This window comes from Hemitrygon akajei, unplaced genomic scaffold (assembly GCF_048418815.1).
Source record: "Hemitrygon akajei unplaced genomic scaffold, sHemAka1.3 Scf000048, whole genome shotgun sequence".
Classification (NCBI taxonomy): Eukaryota; Metazoa; Chordata; class Chondrichthyes; order Myliobatiformes; family Dasyatidae; genus Hemitrygon; species Hemitrygon akajei.
This window is the reverse complement of record NW_027331934.1, coordinates 7,283,108-7,300,703: the sequence shown is the minus strand read 5'-3', so window position 1 is coordinate 7,300,703 and position 17,596 is coordinate 7,283,108. Positions and strand designations below refer to the sequence as shown.

Below are 17,596 nucleotides of genomic sequence, written 5' to 3'. Positions count from 1 at the left end.
TATCCTACATTGTCTTCCCCTCTTTCTCACCCTCTAAATCTACCACTCACCCCACGCGTTCTCCCTCTTCGCTCCCTGTCAGTCCCACTCCTCGTCCTCCTCCTCACCCTCTCTCCCGTCACACCCTGCGCTCTCCACCCCATCCCATACAGTGGTATGCAAACGGCTGGGCACCACTGGTCAAACTTCCTGTTACTGTGAATAGTTAAGTGAGTAGAGGGTGAACAGGTCTCCAAAAGTCATAAAATTAAAGACAAAACATGCTTTTCAACATTTTAAGCAAGAGTAGTGCATTATTAAAAACACAAAATGCTGGCAGAACTCAGCAGGCCAGACAGCATCTATGGGAGGAGGTAGTGACAACATTTCGGGCCTGAATTAGCTTGTTAGGACAATGGCTTGTTCACAGTCATTGTTAGGACAGGCAAATTGCAAATTGCAAAGCTTTATAAATACCCTGACTCCTCAAACCTTGTCCCAACAATCAGCAGCCATGGGCTCCTCTAAGCAGCTGCCTAGCACTCTGCAAGTTAAAATAATGGATGCCCACATAGCAGGAGAAGGCTATAAGAATATAGCAAAGTGTTTTCAGGTAGCCGTTTCCTCAGTTCGTAATGTATTTAAGAAATGGCAGTTAACAGGAACGGTGGAGGTCAAGTTGATGTCTGGAAGGCCAAGAAAACTTTCCAAGAAAGTTTACTAGAAAGGCAAATCAAAACCCCCATTTGACTGTAAAAATACCTTCAGGAAGATTTAGCAGCCTCTGGAGTGGTGGTGCACTGTTCTACTGTGCAGCGACACCTGCACAAATATGACCTTCATGTAAGAGTCATTAGAAGAAAACCTTTCCTGCGTCCTCACCACAAAATTCAGCATCAGAGCTTTTTCTGACATTGAGGGAGAGGTTGTTTTCTTGACACCAGACAGATGTTGTTCAGAGCTCAGATAGAGTCAGCAACCAAATGCTTGAGCATGGTGCGATGAATGTGTTGAGCTGTGGAAATCACGATGCAAGAAGCATCGTAGGAAAGCCAGATGAGCCCAGGGCATAGAATTATGATATCGTAGGCATTACAGGGAATTGGTTGCACCCAACAGTCTGAGGGATGTAGAGGAACAAATTTGTAGAGAGTTCACAGACTACACCAAGAAACAATAGTTGATATAGTAAGTGATTTTAACTTTCCATATATTGACTGGGACTCCCATACTGTAAAAGGACTAGATGAGGTAGAGTTTGTCAAATGAGCCTTAATCAGTACGTAAAACATCCGGCGTAGAAGTGTGCAATAAGCTGTTGGGAAACGATCCAGGGCTGGTGACAGAAATTAGTGTATGGGAACACTTTGTGTATAGTGATCATAATGCCATGAGATTCCAAGTAAGTACGGAAAAACAGAGGTCTGGACCTCTCTTGAGATTCTAAATTGGAGAAAGATCAATTTTTATGGTATTTGTAAGGATTTGACAAGGGTGGATTGGGACAGGCTGTTTTCTGGCAAAGGAGTACTTGGTAAGTGGGGGTTCTTCAGAAGTGAAATTTTGAGGGTGTAGTGTTTGTATGTGCGTACCAAAATAAAAGTTGAAAGGTAACTGGTGCAGGGAACCTTTGTTTTCAAGAGATATCGAGGCCCTGGATATTTTGTTCCTCTAAATTCCTCAGGCTGTTGGGTGCTACCAAGACACATTAATGACTACAATATCATATTTCCACACCCTGAGCTCATCTGACTTTCTTTAGTTGTCTTCTGTTGGTTTCTAAAAGCTTCCCAATAGTTTTTGCTCTATTATTTGTCCTCTCTTTGGCTTTTATGTTGACTTTGGCTTCTCATTTCAGCCATGGTTGTGTCCTCCTACCTTTCCATTTCTTCCACTTCTTTGGGATGTGTCTATCACTCAGCTCCCGAGTTGCTCCCAGAAACTCCAGCCATTGCTGCTCTGTCGTCACTCCTACCAGATTCCCCTTCCAGTCAGGTTTGGCCAGCTTCTCTGTCACAGAAACATGGAGAAGGTCAGAACTGAAACATGCCCACTCTGGACGATCAGAATGGTAATCTATACGGGAGACAAAATAGATGGGGGAGGTTTTAAATAGTAGTTTTGCATCTGTATTTTCTCAGGAGATGGACACAGAGTCGATACAGTTGAGGCAAGGCAGCATCAACTTCAGGGACCCTGGACAAATTACAGAGGTGGAGGTGTTTACTGTCTTAAGGCAAATTAGCGTGGATTAATCCCCAGGGCCTGACAAGTTGTTCCCTAGGACCCTGCGGAAGACAAGTGCAAAAATTGTCGGGGTCCAAGCAGAGATATTGAAATAATCCTTAGTGACAGGTGAGGTACTGGAGGATTGGAGGACAGACCATGTTGTTCCACTGTTCGAGAGGGGCTCTAAGGAGAAACGAGAAAATGTTACGTTAGTGAGCTTGACATCAGTAGTGGGAAAGTTATTAGAACATATGTGCAGCAACCGGATATATAAGTATTTGGATCGATGTGGACTGATTAAGGATAGAGAGCATGGCTTTGTGCATGGTAGGTCATGTCTAACCAGTCTTATAGAGTCTCTCGAGGAAGGTATCAGGAAAGTGGATGAAGGCAAGGCAGCTGATGTCAAGAAGGCTCAGTCATTCAGCATTCAAGATGAGATAGTAAATTGGATGAGACACTGTCTTTGGGAGAAGCCAGAGTGTGGTAGCAGATGGTTGCCTCTCTGACTGGAGGCCTGTAACTAGTGGTTGCCACAGGGATCAGTGCTGGATCTGTTGTTATTTGTCATCTATATCAGTAATCTGGATGATAAGATGGTTAATGATCAGCAAATTTGTGGATGAAACCGAGACTGGGGATTCAGCAGACTGCGAGAAGACTATCATGGCTTGCAGTGTGAACGGGATCAGGTGGAAATATGGCTTGAGAAATGGAAAATGGAATTCAATGCAGACAAGTGCAAGGTGTTGCATGTTGGTGGGACCTACCAGGATGGGTCTTACACAGTGACTGGTCGGACATGGAGGAGTGTTGTTGAAGAATGGGATCTGGGAATACAGGTTTATATTTCACTGAAAGTGGTGTCACAGTTTGATAGGGACAGAAAGAAAGGTTTTGGCATATAGTCCTTCATAAACCAAAACACTGAATGGTATGTTATGTTGACTTTGTACAAGACATTGGTGAGGCCTAATTTGGAGTATTTGCAGTTTTGGCCACCAACCTACAGGAAAGATGTAAAGATTTTGAAAGAATTCAGAGAAAATTCACAAGGATGTTGCCAGGTCTGGAGGACTTGGGTTATAAGGAGAGATTGAACAGGTCCGGACTTTATTCCTTGGAATGTAGAAGACTGAGGCGAGATTTGATGGAGGTATACTACAATTATGAGGTTTATAGATAGGGTAAATGGAAGCTGGCTTTTACCACTGAGATGGGGTGAGACTACAACCAGAGGCCATGGGTTAAGGGTGAAAGGTGAAACATTCAGGGGAACATGAGGGGAAACATCTGCCGGGTGAGTTTCCAAAGTGATCACCAGCTCATAACCCAGCACGGAAGGAAAGCGTGCTGGGGAGCCGGCTGGATTCGAACTCAGGACCTTTCGTCCTGAAGTCTGGCACTGATGCCACTACGCCACCAGCCAGGTCAGGAGATATTGACATGGCATTGAAACTGTGGCACTTTAAATGAACATTACATAAAGGAAAACCCCAGCTGCACGTCAACAAAGGCTATTTGTGTGAGAGGGTTTCTGTTACTGTGGGGCCAGACACCCTTTCAGCTCAGTGGGAAGAGGGAATAATTCAAATGGACAGAGTCAAACAGAGCCAAGTCACAGACTGGAAATGGCATAAGTGCCCCATTCTTACAGAGCATTGGAGAGTTTGGGGGTCATTCCAGATACCAGCACTGTGCCCAGTTAGAAGGAGATTTCGTTCTCCAATGTGTTGAACTTCACTGTAACAGTGTGATGTCAGATCACACCTTGGCAACTCAAGTGATCTCATCTGAAATGTTGTCCTTCACCCACTGATTGATTTTTAAATCTTTTTACAGGTTAAAATCGACAAGGAATTTGTCTATGGGAATTCAAACACAACACACCAGTTGTGCTGTCTCTGACTAGATATTTAAGGAGCAAGGGATTCAATCAACCATCCTTCCTGCTCAGACTGTGGGGAGGGATTCACTCGGTCATCTGACCAACTGGCACGTCCATCATTTTGCACAGGGGAGAGACCGTTCACCTGCTCAGACAGTGGGAATGGATTCAGTCGGTAATCTCAACTGAAGGTACATCAGCAAGTTCACACTGGGCAAGGCCATTCACCTGTTCTGTGTGTGAGAAGGGATTCAGTCGGTCTTCCCACCTGTGGACACACCAGTCAGTTCACATTGGGCAGAGGCTGGTCATCTGCTGAATTTGTCGGGAAGGATTCACTCGGTCATCTGACCTAATGGCTCACCAACGAGTTCACACTGGGGAGAGGCTGTTCACCTGCTCAGACTGTGGGAAGGGATTCACTCGGTCATCTTACCTACTGGTACACCAGCGAGTTCACACTGGAGGGAGGCCATTCACCTGCTCAGACTGTGAGAAGGGATTCACTCGGTCATCTGACCTACTGGCACACCAACGTGTTCACACTGGAGAGAGGCCATTCACCTGCTCAGACTGTGGGAAGGGATTCACTCAGTCATCTTACCTACTGGTACACCAGCGAATTCACACTGGAGAGAGGCCATTCACCTGCTCAGACTGTGAGAAGGGATTCACTCGGTCATCTGACCTACTGGCACACCAACGTGTTCACACTGGAGAGAGGCCATTCACCTGCTCAGACTGTGGGATGGGATTTACTCAGTCATCTCACCTACTGAGACACCAGTCAGTTCACACTGGGAAGAGGCCGTTCACCTGCTCAGATTGTGGGAAGAGATTCACTTTGTCATCTCAACTGAAGATACATCAGCGAGTTCACACTGGGGAGAGGCCGTTCACCTGCTCAGAATGTGGGAAAGGATGCACTCAGTCATCCACACTGAAGGTACATCAACGAGTTCACACTGGGAAGAGGCCATTCACCTGCTCAGACTGTGGGAAAAGATTCACTTCGTCATCTCAACTGAAGATACATCAGCGAGTTCACACTGGGGAGAGGCCGTTCACCTGCTCAGAATGTGGGAAAGGATTCACTCAGTCATCCACACTGAAGGTACAGCAACGTGTTCACACTGGGGTGTGGCTGTTCACCTGCTCAGAATGTGGGAAGGGATTCACTCGGTCATCCAACCTACAGAGTCACCAACACGTTCACACTGGGGAGAGGCCATTCACCTGCTCAGACTGTGGCAAGGGATTCAGTCATTCATCCACCCTACAGAGACATCTGCGAGTTCACACTGGGGAGAAGCCATTCACCTGCTCGAACTGTGGGAAGGGATTCACTCAATTATTTGATCTACAAAATCACCAGCGAGTTCACACTGGGGAGAGGCCGTTCACCTGCTCGAACTGTGGGAAGGGATTCACTCAGTTATCCACCCTACACAGTCACCAACGAGTTCACACTGGGGAGAGGCCATTCATCTGTTCAGACTGTGGGAAGGGATTCAGTGATTCATCTGCCCTACGCAGTCACCAACGAGTTCACACTGGGGAGAGGCCATTCATCTGTTCAGACTGTGGGAAGGGATTCAGTGATTCATCCACCCTACGCAGTCACCAACGAGTTCACACTGGGGAGAGGCCGTTCATCTGCTCAGTCTGTGGAAAGGGATTCACACAGTTATCCAGCCTACACAGTCACCAACGAATTCACACTGGGGAGAAGCCATTCACCTGCTCAGAATGTAGGAAGGGATTCAGAGATTCATCCGCCCTACGCAGACACCAGCGAGTTCACACTGGGTAGAGGCCGATCACCTGCTCAGACTTTGGGAAGAGATTCTCTCGGCTACCTCCAGCAAATGTGCATGATTGTCAAGTCATACTTGAGTTTCAGGAAGGTATTAAGAAAGAGCAAGAATTCACTGGCAGAGAGGATGGAACCTGCTGCCTGAGGGTGGTTTCTGCCCAGAACATTTGGGCAGAACCCACAGCGTCACATCGGCAGCCAGGAGCAGCGTCACAACCCGCGGTAAGATGCTGAACTTTAAATAATTGTTGAGACTGTTTCAGGGAAAGGAGCACAGCTGTCACTGTGTTTGGGTTAACTCCGCCATCGGGATCATCGCATGCAGGCACTTTTTGAAAACGGTGCGAGGCTTAAGAAGAGCTCGCAAACGTTCGAGAGAGTTCACCCAGTTTGGAACCATAACGGTCCAGTAGAGAAACGGAAGTGCAGGTCCGAAATCGTCTCCGAAGTCCGAGAGGCAGCCAGTTTTTCACCTGATCCTAATGCTAATGCTACTGCCACTGCCTTCTGACTAATGCCTTATGATTATCCTTGACTAGACTAATGACTGACTTACCGCTGATTATTTATGACTACTGACTAATAATTACCAACTGCCACACTTGCGAAAATAAAAATAAAAAAGGAAAACGAAGGAAAGTTGTTTGGTCATTGAGTGGAATCGTGTTAAAACCTTCGGGTAGGCGTATTCAGTCCCTTTCAAGTGGGGAAGCTGCACATGGGAGCAAGAACTCCGACTTGACAGTGAAAAACTGGTTGACAGTGAAAATACTGCTTGACAAAACTGTTTGACCAGGAAACAGAAATCTGGGAGCTTTGAGCTGGAACAGCAAGAGCAATAACCTGGAGTCCTGAAGAAGGAAGGAAATCAAGTTCAGATAAAACAACATCAAAGCATCACTAAAAAGTTGTACTTTCACCTGTGAACAGCCTGCAGAGGGAATCAAACATGGCTGATCAAGCTATTGGGAAATCAGTTGAGCAACTCAAGCTGGAGAGAATGACAGCAAAAAGATTGTTTTCTCGTCTGGCCAACAGCATTACCAGGACCTATGAAGACATGTCTGAAGAGGAGCTCAGAGTGAGTTTCAATAAACTCACAATGGAAGCCGAGAGAGTCATGGAAGCCAATGATGATGCGGAGGCCGGACTCACTGCAGAACGGGAGGCGGAGCTGAACACAGAGAAAGTAGCTGTGTCAACTGAACAGCAAAAAGCCGACGTGGCAAAGACAGCAAATGAGTGTGAGTTGAAACTAAAGGAAATCAGAAGGCTGATCCAGGAGACTCTTTGGACCAACTTTGGAAATGTTGAGTTGCTCACAGTACCACAAGCAGCAGAGGATGAATGTGATGATGTCGCTGCTGTACAACCCGATGGCCACCAGGAGGTGTATGGCTTCATGCTTAACCACCTGCAAGGACTGGGAAAGACAGCAAAGGAGGTGGGAACGATGGATCCCGCCAGGGGATCGGAAGCACCTTCAGAGTCGCCTAAAGGGGCTCGAACTCAACGTCCCCAAGTTGGTTTCCAACAAGGCCCACTTCATACAGGCAAGGAGAGAGGAGGATGCTGAAAGACTAACACTGACGGCGTTGGGCTTTTCCTCCAATTTTCCCACGCCAGCCATCAGACTGAAACCGACGTCCCTTCCCAAGTTTCCTGGCAGCAGACGTGATTTTCACAGGTGGAGAAAGGACTGGGAAGCACTCCAGAGGCAGGGAGAGCCGACCGGTTCAAGAGAGGTGAAAAAGGTTCAACTGCTGGACAGTCTTGACAACAAAGTCAGAAGAGACCTTCGCCTCAAAACTTATAATACTGCAGATGACATCTTCCGTGTTCTAGAAAACCGCTATGGAAATCGAGCGTGGAAATCGGAAGTGGGATAGTATCGGCGCAGCACGCGAGCCAAAATGCGGGGATTGCGGCTGCGGAAACTGCCAGCTGGGCGGCAAAGGAATGACTCTTGCTGAAGAGAGCAAACTTGTATACAAATTCATATAAAATCAAAGCAATAGTGATAAGGGAGAAAGAAAGGCACAAACATTGACTTCTCTAACTTCCGTTAATGCGCCTCCTCCCCTTCTTACCCCATCCCTGACATATTTAGTTGCCCATCACTCTGCCTGTTCTCCATCTCCCTCTGGTGCTCCCCTCCCCCTTTCTTCCTCCCGAGGCCTCCTGTCCCATGATCCTTTCCCTTCTCCAGCTCTGTATCACTTTTGCCAATCACCTTTCCAGCTTTCAGCTTCACTCCACCCCCTCCGGTCTTCTCCTATCATTTCGCATTTCCCCCTTCCCCTCCTACTTTCAAATCTCTTAGTATCTTTCCTTTCCGTTAGTCCTGACGAAGGGTCTCGGCCTGAGACGTCGACAGTGCTTCTCCCTATAGATGCTGCCTGGCCTGCTGTGTTCCACCAGCATTGTGTGTGTGTTCTTTGAATTTCCAGCATCTGCAGATTTCCTCGTGTTTGCACAATATACAAATGATACTTCACATTATGGATCATATATACAAAAAAACATCAAAGCAATAGTGATAAGCTTGGACGCTGAAAAGGCATTTGATTCAGTTAATTGGAATTTTCTTTACAGAGTTTTACATAGATTTGGTTTCCATAACAATTATTAAAACTATACGGGCACTATATGCCAACCCTACCGCTAGGATTAAAATCAATGGATATTTATCAAATAGTCTTACCCTAGAAAGGGGCACAAGACATTAAGGAAGATATAGCAAGATGGAACTGGATTCCTTTCTTTTAGTTTCAGTTCAAGGATTGAGTCTATTATAATGAATATACTGCCCAGACTGTTATATCTCTTTCAGACCCTACCAATAGAGATTAATCAAAATCAATTCCATGAATGGAACAAGATGTTATCAATGTATATTTGGCAAGGTAAAAGGCCTAGAGTTCATCTCAAAACTTTGCAATTAGCAAAGGAAAAGGGTGGATGCGGCCTAACTTCTCTTAGAGGTTATTATTTTGCAGCACAGTTGAGAGCTGTGATGTGCTGGAGCAACGCATCATATGACGCTCAATGGAAAAACATTGAGGAGCGGGTACTTCCCATCCCCATACAAGCAATTTTGGCTGATAATAACTTGCAAAGGTACATAAATCCATGGGTGAAATTGACTCTTAAAATATGGAAAACTACTATAAAAGAATATAATCTCGAGGGAGATACTGCAATTCTTAAATGGTGTGCATATGACTTGGATTTTACACCAAATAAATTGGATGCTAGATTTAAGGACTGGGCAGTTAAAGGAATAACAGTTCTTTGCAACATAATGAAAGAAGGAACACTGTTCAGCTTTGAAATGCTGAAAGAGAAACATTTAGAAAAACAAGATTTTTATCAGTATTTATAGATGCGACAGTATGTTAATAGGATGCTTAAAATTGTAACCAAGGCAAGTACATGCATGATAGAGCTATTTAGAAAAGCATATAATTCAGATAACGGTAGTAGAATTATTTCAAGTATGAATAAGGGTTTGTCAAATCTTAAAATACATTTGACTTCATACATTAAAACAAAATGGGAGAAGGAAGGAGGGATAATTATATCTGAGGAAGAATGGACAATAATATGGAGGTATCAATGGAAGTGTACCAGTTCTCAGAAATGGAGGGAGTTCGGATGGAAAAACTTGATAAGATATTTTATTACACCCTCTTAGAAATCCCATTATGATAGTAACCTCACTGTTTGCTGGAGAAACTGTGGAAATCGAAATGCAAATCATCATTATATTTTTTGTGACTGCCCTGTTATCAAAGACTATTGGAGGGGGATACACAATGCCCTACATGGCATCTTTAAATGTGAAATACCCTGGGGGAGTAAGACCATATATTTTGGATATATACCTCATGAAAAAAGATAAATATTTAATGAATATATTGTTGGCGGCTGGTATAAAGACTGTTACTAGGAAATGGTTATCACAGGAGAGCCCAAGTTTAAATGCATGGATGGAAATTACAATGGACATTTACAAAATGGAGAAGATAATCATAATCTGGAACAATTTGATTCACACTGGGAAAAATGGTTTAACTACATAATGCCTCATAGGCCTGATTTTATTCTCACAAATCAATGAATATGTTGTAAAAAAAAGATCACTCCCTACTTGTACATAGTTTTTTTTTCCTTTTGCTTGTTTTTTCTTTCACTCTTTTCTATAAGTGTATACCTCTGATAAATTCTATGCGGAGATTTGTGGCATATATGATTATATGATATATATATATATATATATATATATATATATATACTATATATATATATATATACAATGTCTGAAATACATCTTCTGGAAATGTTTGATGATGAACTTCAATAAAAAAAAACAGGAAAAAACAGATAAAACTTTTAAGTATATATTTTCATCAAAAATGAACAGGATTCAGCACTCCATGTGTGTATATGCAATCGTGATAAGAAATACAGACCAGAAAACTTAAATGAGAGGCCAACTCAGAACAATAAATCATCACTCTGGAAGAAAACATTAACCAGTGGAATGAGTATGACCCTCCATGGGAGACATCCCAACGATCTGATCAGACTATATGGTGACAAGGAAGCCTTGAGCACCTGATTGAGAGTTGGAGACCTCTCCCCAAAAAACAAAGGGGTTCCCTGCGGAAATACAGGACAAGATGCTTGACAAAAGGGGGGAAACATCAAAAATACAAGAAATATTAACAAACGAGGCAGTTAGTGCAGAAAATGCCAGAGAAACCAGACACAATCCAACACATTCCAGGATCCTGCAGCAGTAACTCAATCTGATTACTTACAAAGGTACAAACAAATGGCAAATATCATTCACCAAAATCTTGCTTTAAAATACAAACTCATGAATGCCCTCCATCACTTCATAAAGGTACCATAAATTCAAGCCCGATACAGTTCTAGTGTCAAAATCTTACAAATTATATGATAATCAATACATTATTTCAGATAGGACAATCCATAATAACCATCCGGATATAATATTACAGGATAAACAAGCAGGAACAACTCCCCCAATAGATAAAACCATTCCCAACACACATACGTTCCTCAACCAGTGGAGCACCTCACCACAGGTATTGTTTGTGTCATCAGACAACCAAATTATTTTCTGTCAATCAGCTTCCAGGTGTTGCTACTCTGCCATTCGGTGCCACGCCCCGCTGCTCATTCCCTTTTCCTCATCGTACTTTCTTACCCCGACCATCGTCCAGAGCCCCAAACTCTGCCCTGTGCAGACTCACCTCTGGTTTCTGACCCAGCTTCGTTGAACATCCAACAGATGGTTTCCCATTCTGCTTTCAGTCTTTAGAGTACAGTAGTGTTTTCAACAACCCTTCAGAAGCAGGGAAAATGACCCATAATGTGGAAATGAGTCATGATTGAGGAGGTTAACTACCAATGTCATTCTTCCTCAGCCCAGAGATGAGAGGGGCGAAGAACATCTCAGACAGAACTGTAGTCAGCTCGACTTCTTCAGTCTGCAGAAAATTCAAGGGAAACATCTTCACCCACAGAGTGGTGACTGCAACCCATTCCACAGGGAGAACGAGAGGGGAGCAACAGGGGAGGATTTAGAAGGACTGTCGTGGAACAGAATCAGTGGTAGGGTTTAGCAGGCCTGAGATGACTCTCTACAGTACACTAGCAGTGTTATAAATTCAACAGATTCCGAAGACTGACTAATGAAACCGACATTATGCAGGTGTTCCAAACTATAAGTGTACAGAAACGGAGAATGTGCGCAGTTGAGAGAATTCGGCCTTTTCTCCTTGGAGCGACTGAGGATGAGAGGTGACCTAATAGAGGTGTACAAGATGATGAGAGGCATTGATCGTGTAGATAGTCAGCGGCTTTTCCTCAGGGCTAAAATGGCTACCACAGAGGGCAATGGTTTAATGTGCTTGGGAGCAGGTACAGAGGAGATGCCAGGGGTAAGTTTCATACTCAGAGTGATGAGTGTGTGGAATGGGCTGCCGGCAATGGTGGTGGAGGCGGCTACGATAGGGTCTTTTAAGAGACTACTGGATAGGTACATGGAGCTTAGATAAATAGAGGACTATGGGTAACCCTCGTAAATTCTAATTTAGGGACATGCTCAGCACAACTTAGTGGGCCGGAGGGCCTGTATTATGCTGTAGGTTTTCTATGTTTATTTTTTTCTTTTACCCCATTTTTGTGGAATCAACAAACAGAGAGGACTGGTTTAAGGTGAGAGAGGATTGAGTTAAAAGGGATCCCAGGGGAAAACTATTAATCCACTCTACCTTCCGGTTCATTGTTTAACTAACACGATGAGTGCACTCTCAGGTTGGAGGAGCAACACCTCATATTCCATCCGGATGGCATGAGCATCGATACCTTTAATTTCTATCTCCACCTTTTCATTTCATCAACCCACACGCCAGTCTCCTCCATTCTGTCTCCTCACTTCTCTCTTCTCCACTGCGGATCGTCTTCCTCTGGTTCCCCTTTACTTCCCCATTGTCGGCTCTCCTCTCCTATCAGATTCCTCCTTTTCAGCCCTTTGCATTTTCCACCTACCACCTCACAGCGTCTCACTTCATCTCCCACCTCCCCCACACACTCACCTTCACTCTTATCTGGCTTCACATGTCATCTACCAGCTTCGACTCTTTCCACTCCCCGCACCATCTTATTCCGGCTTCTACCACTTCCAGTCCTGATGAAGGGTCTCGGCAGGAAATCTCTGTTTTGCTTTACCCCCTCTATAGAAGCTACCTGACCTCCTGACTTCCTCCAACATTTTGTGTATGTTACTCTGCATCTCCAACATCTGCAGAATCTCATCGGGACAGAGTGCAGAATGCAGAGACTAAATCGGGTCTCACTACTGTCGAGGAGGCCACACCTGGAAAACTGGAAACAGTAGATGACCCCAACAGGCACGATGTTGAAAATTTGCCTCATACGGAAGGACAGTTTGGGACCCTGACTAGTGATGAGGAGAGAGGTTATGGGCAGGTCTGGCACTTCATCCACTTGCAGTTGGCTTCCAGTCCACTACACCCCTCTTTATCGTTGTAAACCTCTTCCTTTTGTGGACAACACTGCCACTTGGTGGTGATTTACCACTATAACAGGACCCCCTGATTTGTGGACTCCATTGTCACCAGGTGGCGCTCTGCCGCAATAATGCTGAGAGACAGAAATGTGACGCTGCAGCCTGCTGAAATATTTATTCAAGATTCAGGGTTGTTTAATTCCATTTCCAGCAGACACGTGTAAATGACGTCGAAATAATTATTACTCCGGCTCCAATGCAACATAAAAACACAATAGTAACAACATATATCCACAGCTTATATACTGTGCACGGATTGATTGTATGTTCATAAAGTGACGCTCGGCATAGGATGCCTGCACACAAGATGACAGACGGGAAATGATAAAGTAGAGGTGTTTGGTGTTTTGGAAGGGTTTGTTAGTGGTTAGAGATATTTATCAGCCTTACTGCTTGGGAAAAGTATCTGTCCCAGAGGCTGGTAGTCCTGGTGAGGATGCTGAGCATCTACCCCCCGATGGGAATGGGACAAACAGTCCATGAGCGGGATGGGTGGAGGTAGATTATGAAAATTAGGTTGGTGCTTGATCTCAAGAGAGGGAATTTGGAAAATACTAATGAGGTGCTTTTAGAATAGCTTGTATTTGTGCCCTCTTGAGAAATGTTAATTCTGGATTGGGTGTTGTCCAAGGAACCGAATTTGATAAGGGAGCTTATGGTAAAGGAACCATGTGGACATTGTGATCATAACATGTTGCAATTCACCCTGCACTTTGAGAGGGGAAAGGTACAACAAGATGCATCATTATTAATAGGGTGAGGGGAACTACGGAGGCATGGGAGAGGAGATTACTAAAGTTGATTGGAAGGGGACACTAGCAGGGATGATGGCAGAATAGCAATGGCTGGAGTTGCTCCACCTGACATCCTCAGGGTTGAAGACAAACACATCATATTCCAACTGCATAGCTCCAACCTGAAGGCATGAATATCCATTTCTCCTTCCAGTAAAAAAATCACTGCCCATCGCCTTTCCTTCTACTTTCTCCCGAGTAACGTAACTTTACACATTCTGACCATTGACATCTGGGACTTTCATATTCCTGCCGGTATCTTCGAGAGATAAGAGTGATGTACAGTACTTATTCAGTTCATCAGCCATCACCTTTCACTCTCACCCCATTACTACATCTCCAGCATCATTTTCCATTGGTTTGATATCCGCTTCTGTCTCTCTTTTACACTGTATGTACCTGAAGAAAAAATAGTACCCTCTTTAATATTGCTGGCTAGCTCACCTAAGTATTCCAACTTTTCCTTCTTAATGATTTTAGTTGCATTCTGTTTGCTTTTAAAAGCTTCCCAATTCTCCAACTTCTAGTAATTTTTGTTCTGTGCCCTCTCTTTGTTTTATATGTTGTCTTCGCTTTCTCTTATCAGCCACGGTTTGGTCAGCTTACCTTTAGCATACCACTTCCTCTCTGTGACTTCCGAATTGCTTCCAGAAATTCCAGCCGTTGTTGTTCTGTTTTCATTCCTGCCCGTGTATTTTTCAAATCAATTTTGACTATTTTTTCTCTCATGCCTCTCTAATTCTCTTTATTCCACATCTGTATTTAGTTTCTCCTTCTCTAATGTCGTGGTGAATTTGATCAAATTAAGATCACTTGTCCCGAAGGGTTCCTTGAACTCAAATGACCTAATTAATTCCGGTTCATTACAGCACCCAATCCAGAATAGCTGATCCCCAAGTGGGCTCAACCACGAGCTGTTCTAAAAAAGCATCTTGTAGGCATTCTAGGAATTCCTCCTCTTGAGACCAACACCATCCTGATTTTCCTAATCTCCTGCATGGCAATCCCCCATGTCTATTGTAACATTGCCCTTTTGGCACTCATTTTCTATCTCTCATTGTAATTTGTGGACCACATGCTGTTTTGGGGTCACTATACAATTCCCATCAGGGATTTTTTTGTACATTTGCTGTTCCTTAATTCTACCCACAGATTCCACACTGCCCAACCCTATGCCACCTCTTATCTAATGATTTTATTTAATATTTTACCAACAGAGCCACACAACCCCACGGCCGGCTTGTTATTTCACTAAACATATAAATATCTGGGAAACAGGAGGACCTGCAGATGCAAGAAATCAAGAGAAATTCACACGAAGTGCTGGAGAAGCTCAGCAGGTCAGGCAGCATCTATGGATGGGAATCAACATTTCCGGCCATGACCCTTCACCGGGACTCGTGATAACCACGTATCTGGAAAATCAACAAGCAAAAGCAACAGAAACTAGTGCAATATTGGGAAAAACTTTGACAAAATTTATTTCAAGGCTTTAAAAAACTGCCGAACAGAGCTCAATAGTTAACAATTACAACAACGGCAATAAACACTTCCATCAATACCGACATTGACTTTTTTTAATGAAAATATCTTAGTCCCATTTCAATCAGTAAAATTTACAAAGATAAGTAAGAACTGAAATGACAAGTTTAGAAAAGACTATTTACACTCAAACCCACTGAGATTAACACTACCTTGGACAGAAGGAGGAAGAGGAATAACACAAATGAGGAAAAAAAAAATCACATAAGACCATAAGACAGAGGAGCAGAATCGGCCATTCGGCCCATCGAGTTTGCTCCACCATTTCATCATGAGCTGATCTAATCTGCCCTTCAGTCCCATTCCCCCACCTTCTCACCATAACATTTGATGCCCTGACTACTCAGATACCTATGAATCTCTGCCTTAAACACACCCAATGACTTGGCCTCCACTGCTACCCGTGGCAACAAATGCCACAGATTCACCACTCTCTGACTAAAAAAAATTATTCGCATCTCTGTTCTGAATGGGCGCCCTGTAAACCTTAAGTCATGCCCTCTTGTACTAGACTCCCCCGGTCACTCTCGAAATTGCATTCAGCAACGGGTATGGGCAAATATCCAGCCTACAGCTTATTGAAACTTTCTCCCAAAATGTGAACCCGGTCGTGTGTTACAAGGTTAGATTACTGAGTGAATCCCTTCCCATATTCACAGCAGGTGAACGGCCTCTCCCCAGTGGAACACAATGATGCAGCCTTGGTGGAGACGGTTGAGAGAATCTCTTCCCAAAGTTTGTGCGGACGATCGGCCTCTAAGTGATGTGAACTCGCTGGTGTTTTAATAGATGAGATGATCGTGTGAATGCCTTCCCACATTCACAGGTCGAAGGCCTCTCCCCAGTGGAACTCACTTGTATGCCAGCAGATCAGATGACTGAGTGAATCCCTTCTCACAATCTGAGCGGGTGAAATCCCTCTCTGCTGTGTGAACTGACTGGTGAGTCACTAGGTGAGATGATTTGGTGAATCCCTGTCCACAGTCTGAGTAGGTGAACAGCCTCTCCCCAGTGTGAACTCGCTGGTGACTCTGTAGGTTGAAAGATCGAGTGAATCCATTCCCACAGTCTGGGCAGGTGAACAGCTTCTCCCCAGTGTGAACATGATGGTGTCTCTGTAGGTTAGATGACTGAGTGAATCTCTTCCCACAGACTGAACAGGTGAAATCCCTCACTGCAGTGTGAACTGACTGGTGAGTCACTAGGTGAGATGATGTGGTGAATCTCTTCCCACAGTCTGAGCCACACAACCCCATCAGTTCCATTATCCAGATCACTGACAAACCATGTGAGAAGTAGCGGACCGAATACTGACCCCTGAAGACCACTAATCACTGCTGGCCAACCAGAAAAGTCCCCTTTTATTCCCACTCACTGCCTCTTGGCTGTCAGCCATTCCTCTGTCCATGCCAGTATTACTTCTGACTTTTATCCTGTTAAGCAGTTTCATGTGTGACACCTTATCAGATGCCTTCTGAAAAGCCAAGTAAATGATATCCACCGCCTCTCGTTTGCCCATCCTGCTTATGACTTCCTCGAAGATCTGTAACAGACTTGTCAGGCAAGATTTCCCTGTACATAACCTATGCTGGCTTTGACTTATTATATCATTAGTCTCCTAGTACCCCAAAACCTCATCTGTTATCATGACTCCACGCTTTCCCAGCCACTGAGGTTAGGCCTACTGGACTAGAATTTGCTTTACTTTGCCTTCCTCCCTTCTCAAAGAGTTGATTGACATTTGCAATCTTCCTGTCCTCCAGGACTATGCCAGGATCAAGTGATTCTTGACAGGTCATGACCGATGCATCTGTTATCTCTCCAGCAACCTCTCTCAGGACTCTGGGATGTAGCCCATCTAGTCCAGGTGACTTATCCACTTTAAGAACCTGAGTTTGCCTAGCACGTTTTCCTTTGTAATAGCAATGGCACTCACTCCTGCTCCCTGACACTCACGGATCTCTGGCACACTGGTGGAGTCTTCCACAGACAAGACAGATGCAAAGTACCTATCAAGTTCATCTACCATCTCTTCCCCATTTGTACCCCATGAGCATCATTTTCCAGTGGTCCAATATCAACTCTCGCCCCCCTTTCGTATATTTTATAACTGGTTTATATTATTGTATAGTTTGCTGTCATATTTCACCTTTCCCCTTATAGCTTTTATTTTAAATTTGCCTGTTGTTGGATGTTAAAAGCTACCCAATTATCCAATTTAC

At 44.2% G+C, this 17,596-nt stretch overlaps 1 protein-coding gene and 1 long non-coding RNA gene across 2 annotated transcripts in view; both read left to right on the top strand.

The window, feature by feature from the left end:
* Nucleotides 1-15,154, top strand: part of LOC140720920 (uncharacterized) — a 58,600-nt gene extending 43,446 nt beyond the window's left edge. The window contains exon 5 of the long non-coding RNA XR_012097273.1: nucleotides 15,050-15,154. This is a non-coding gene — a long non-coding RNA (uncharacterized lncRNA). The remainder of the gene's footprint in view (nucleotides 1-15,049) is intronic.
* On the top strand, nucleotides 3,488-5,915 carry LOC140720881 (uncharacterized). The gene is made up of 2 exons (XM_073035729.1): nucleotides 3,488-3,508; nucleotides 4,548-5,915. The coding sequence occupies exons 1-2, from the start codon at nucleotides 3,488-3,490 to the stop codon at nucleotides 5,907-5,909; spliced, it is 1,383 nt and encodes a 460-aa protein (XP_072891830.1). The 3' UTR covers nucleotides 5,910-5,915.
* Nucleotides 15,155-17,596: the final 2,442 nt, after the last annotated feature.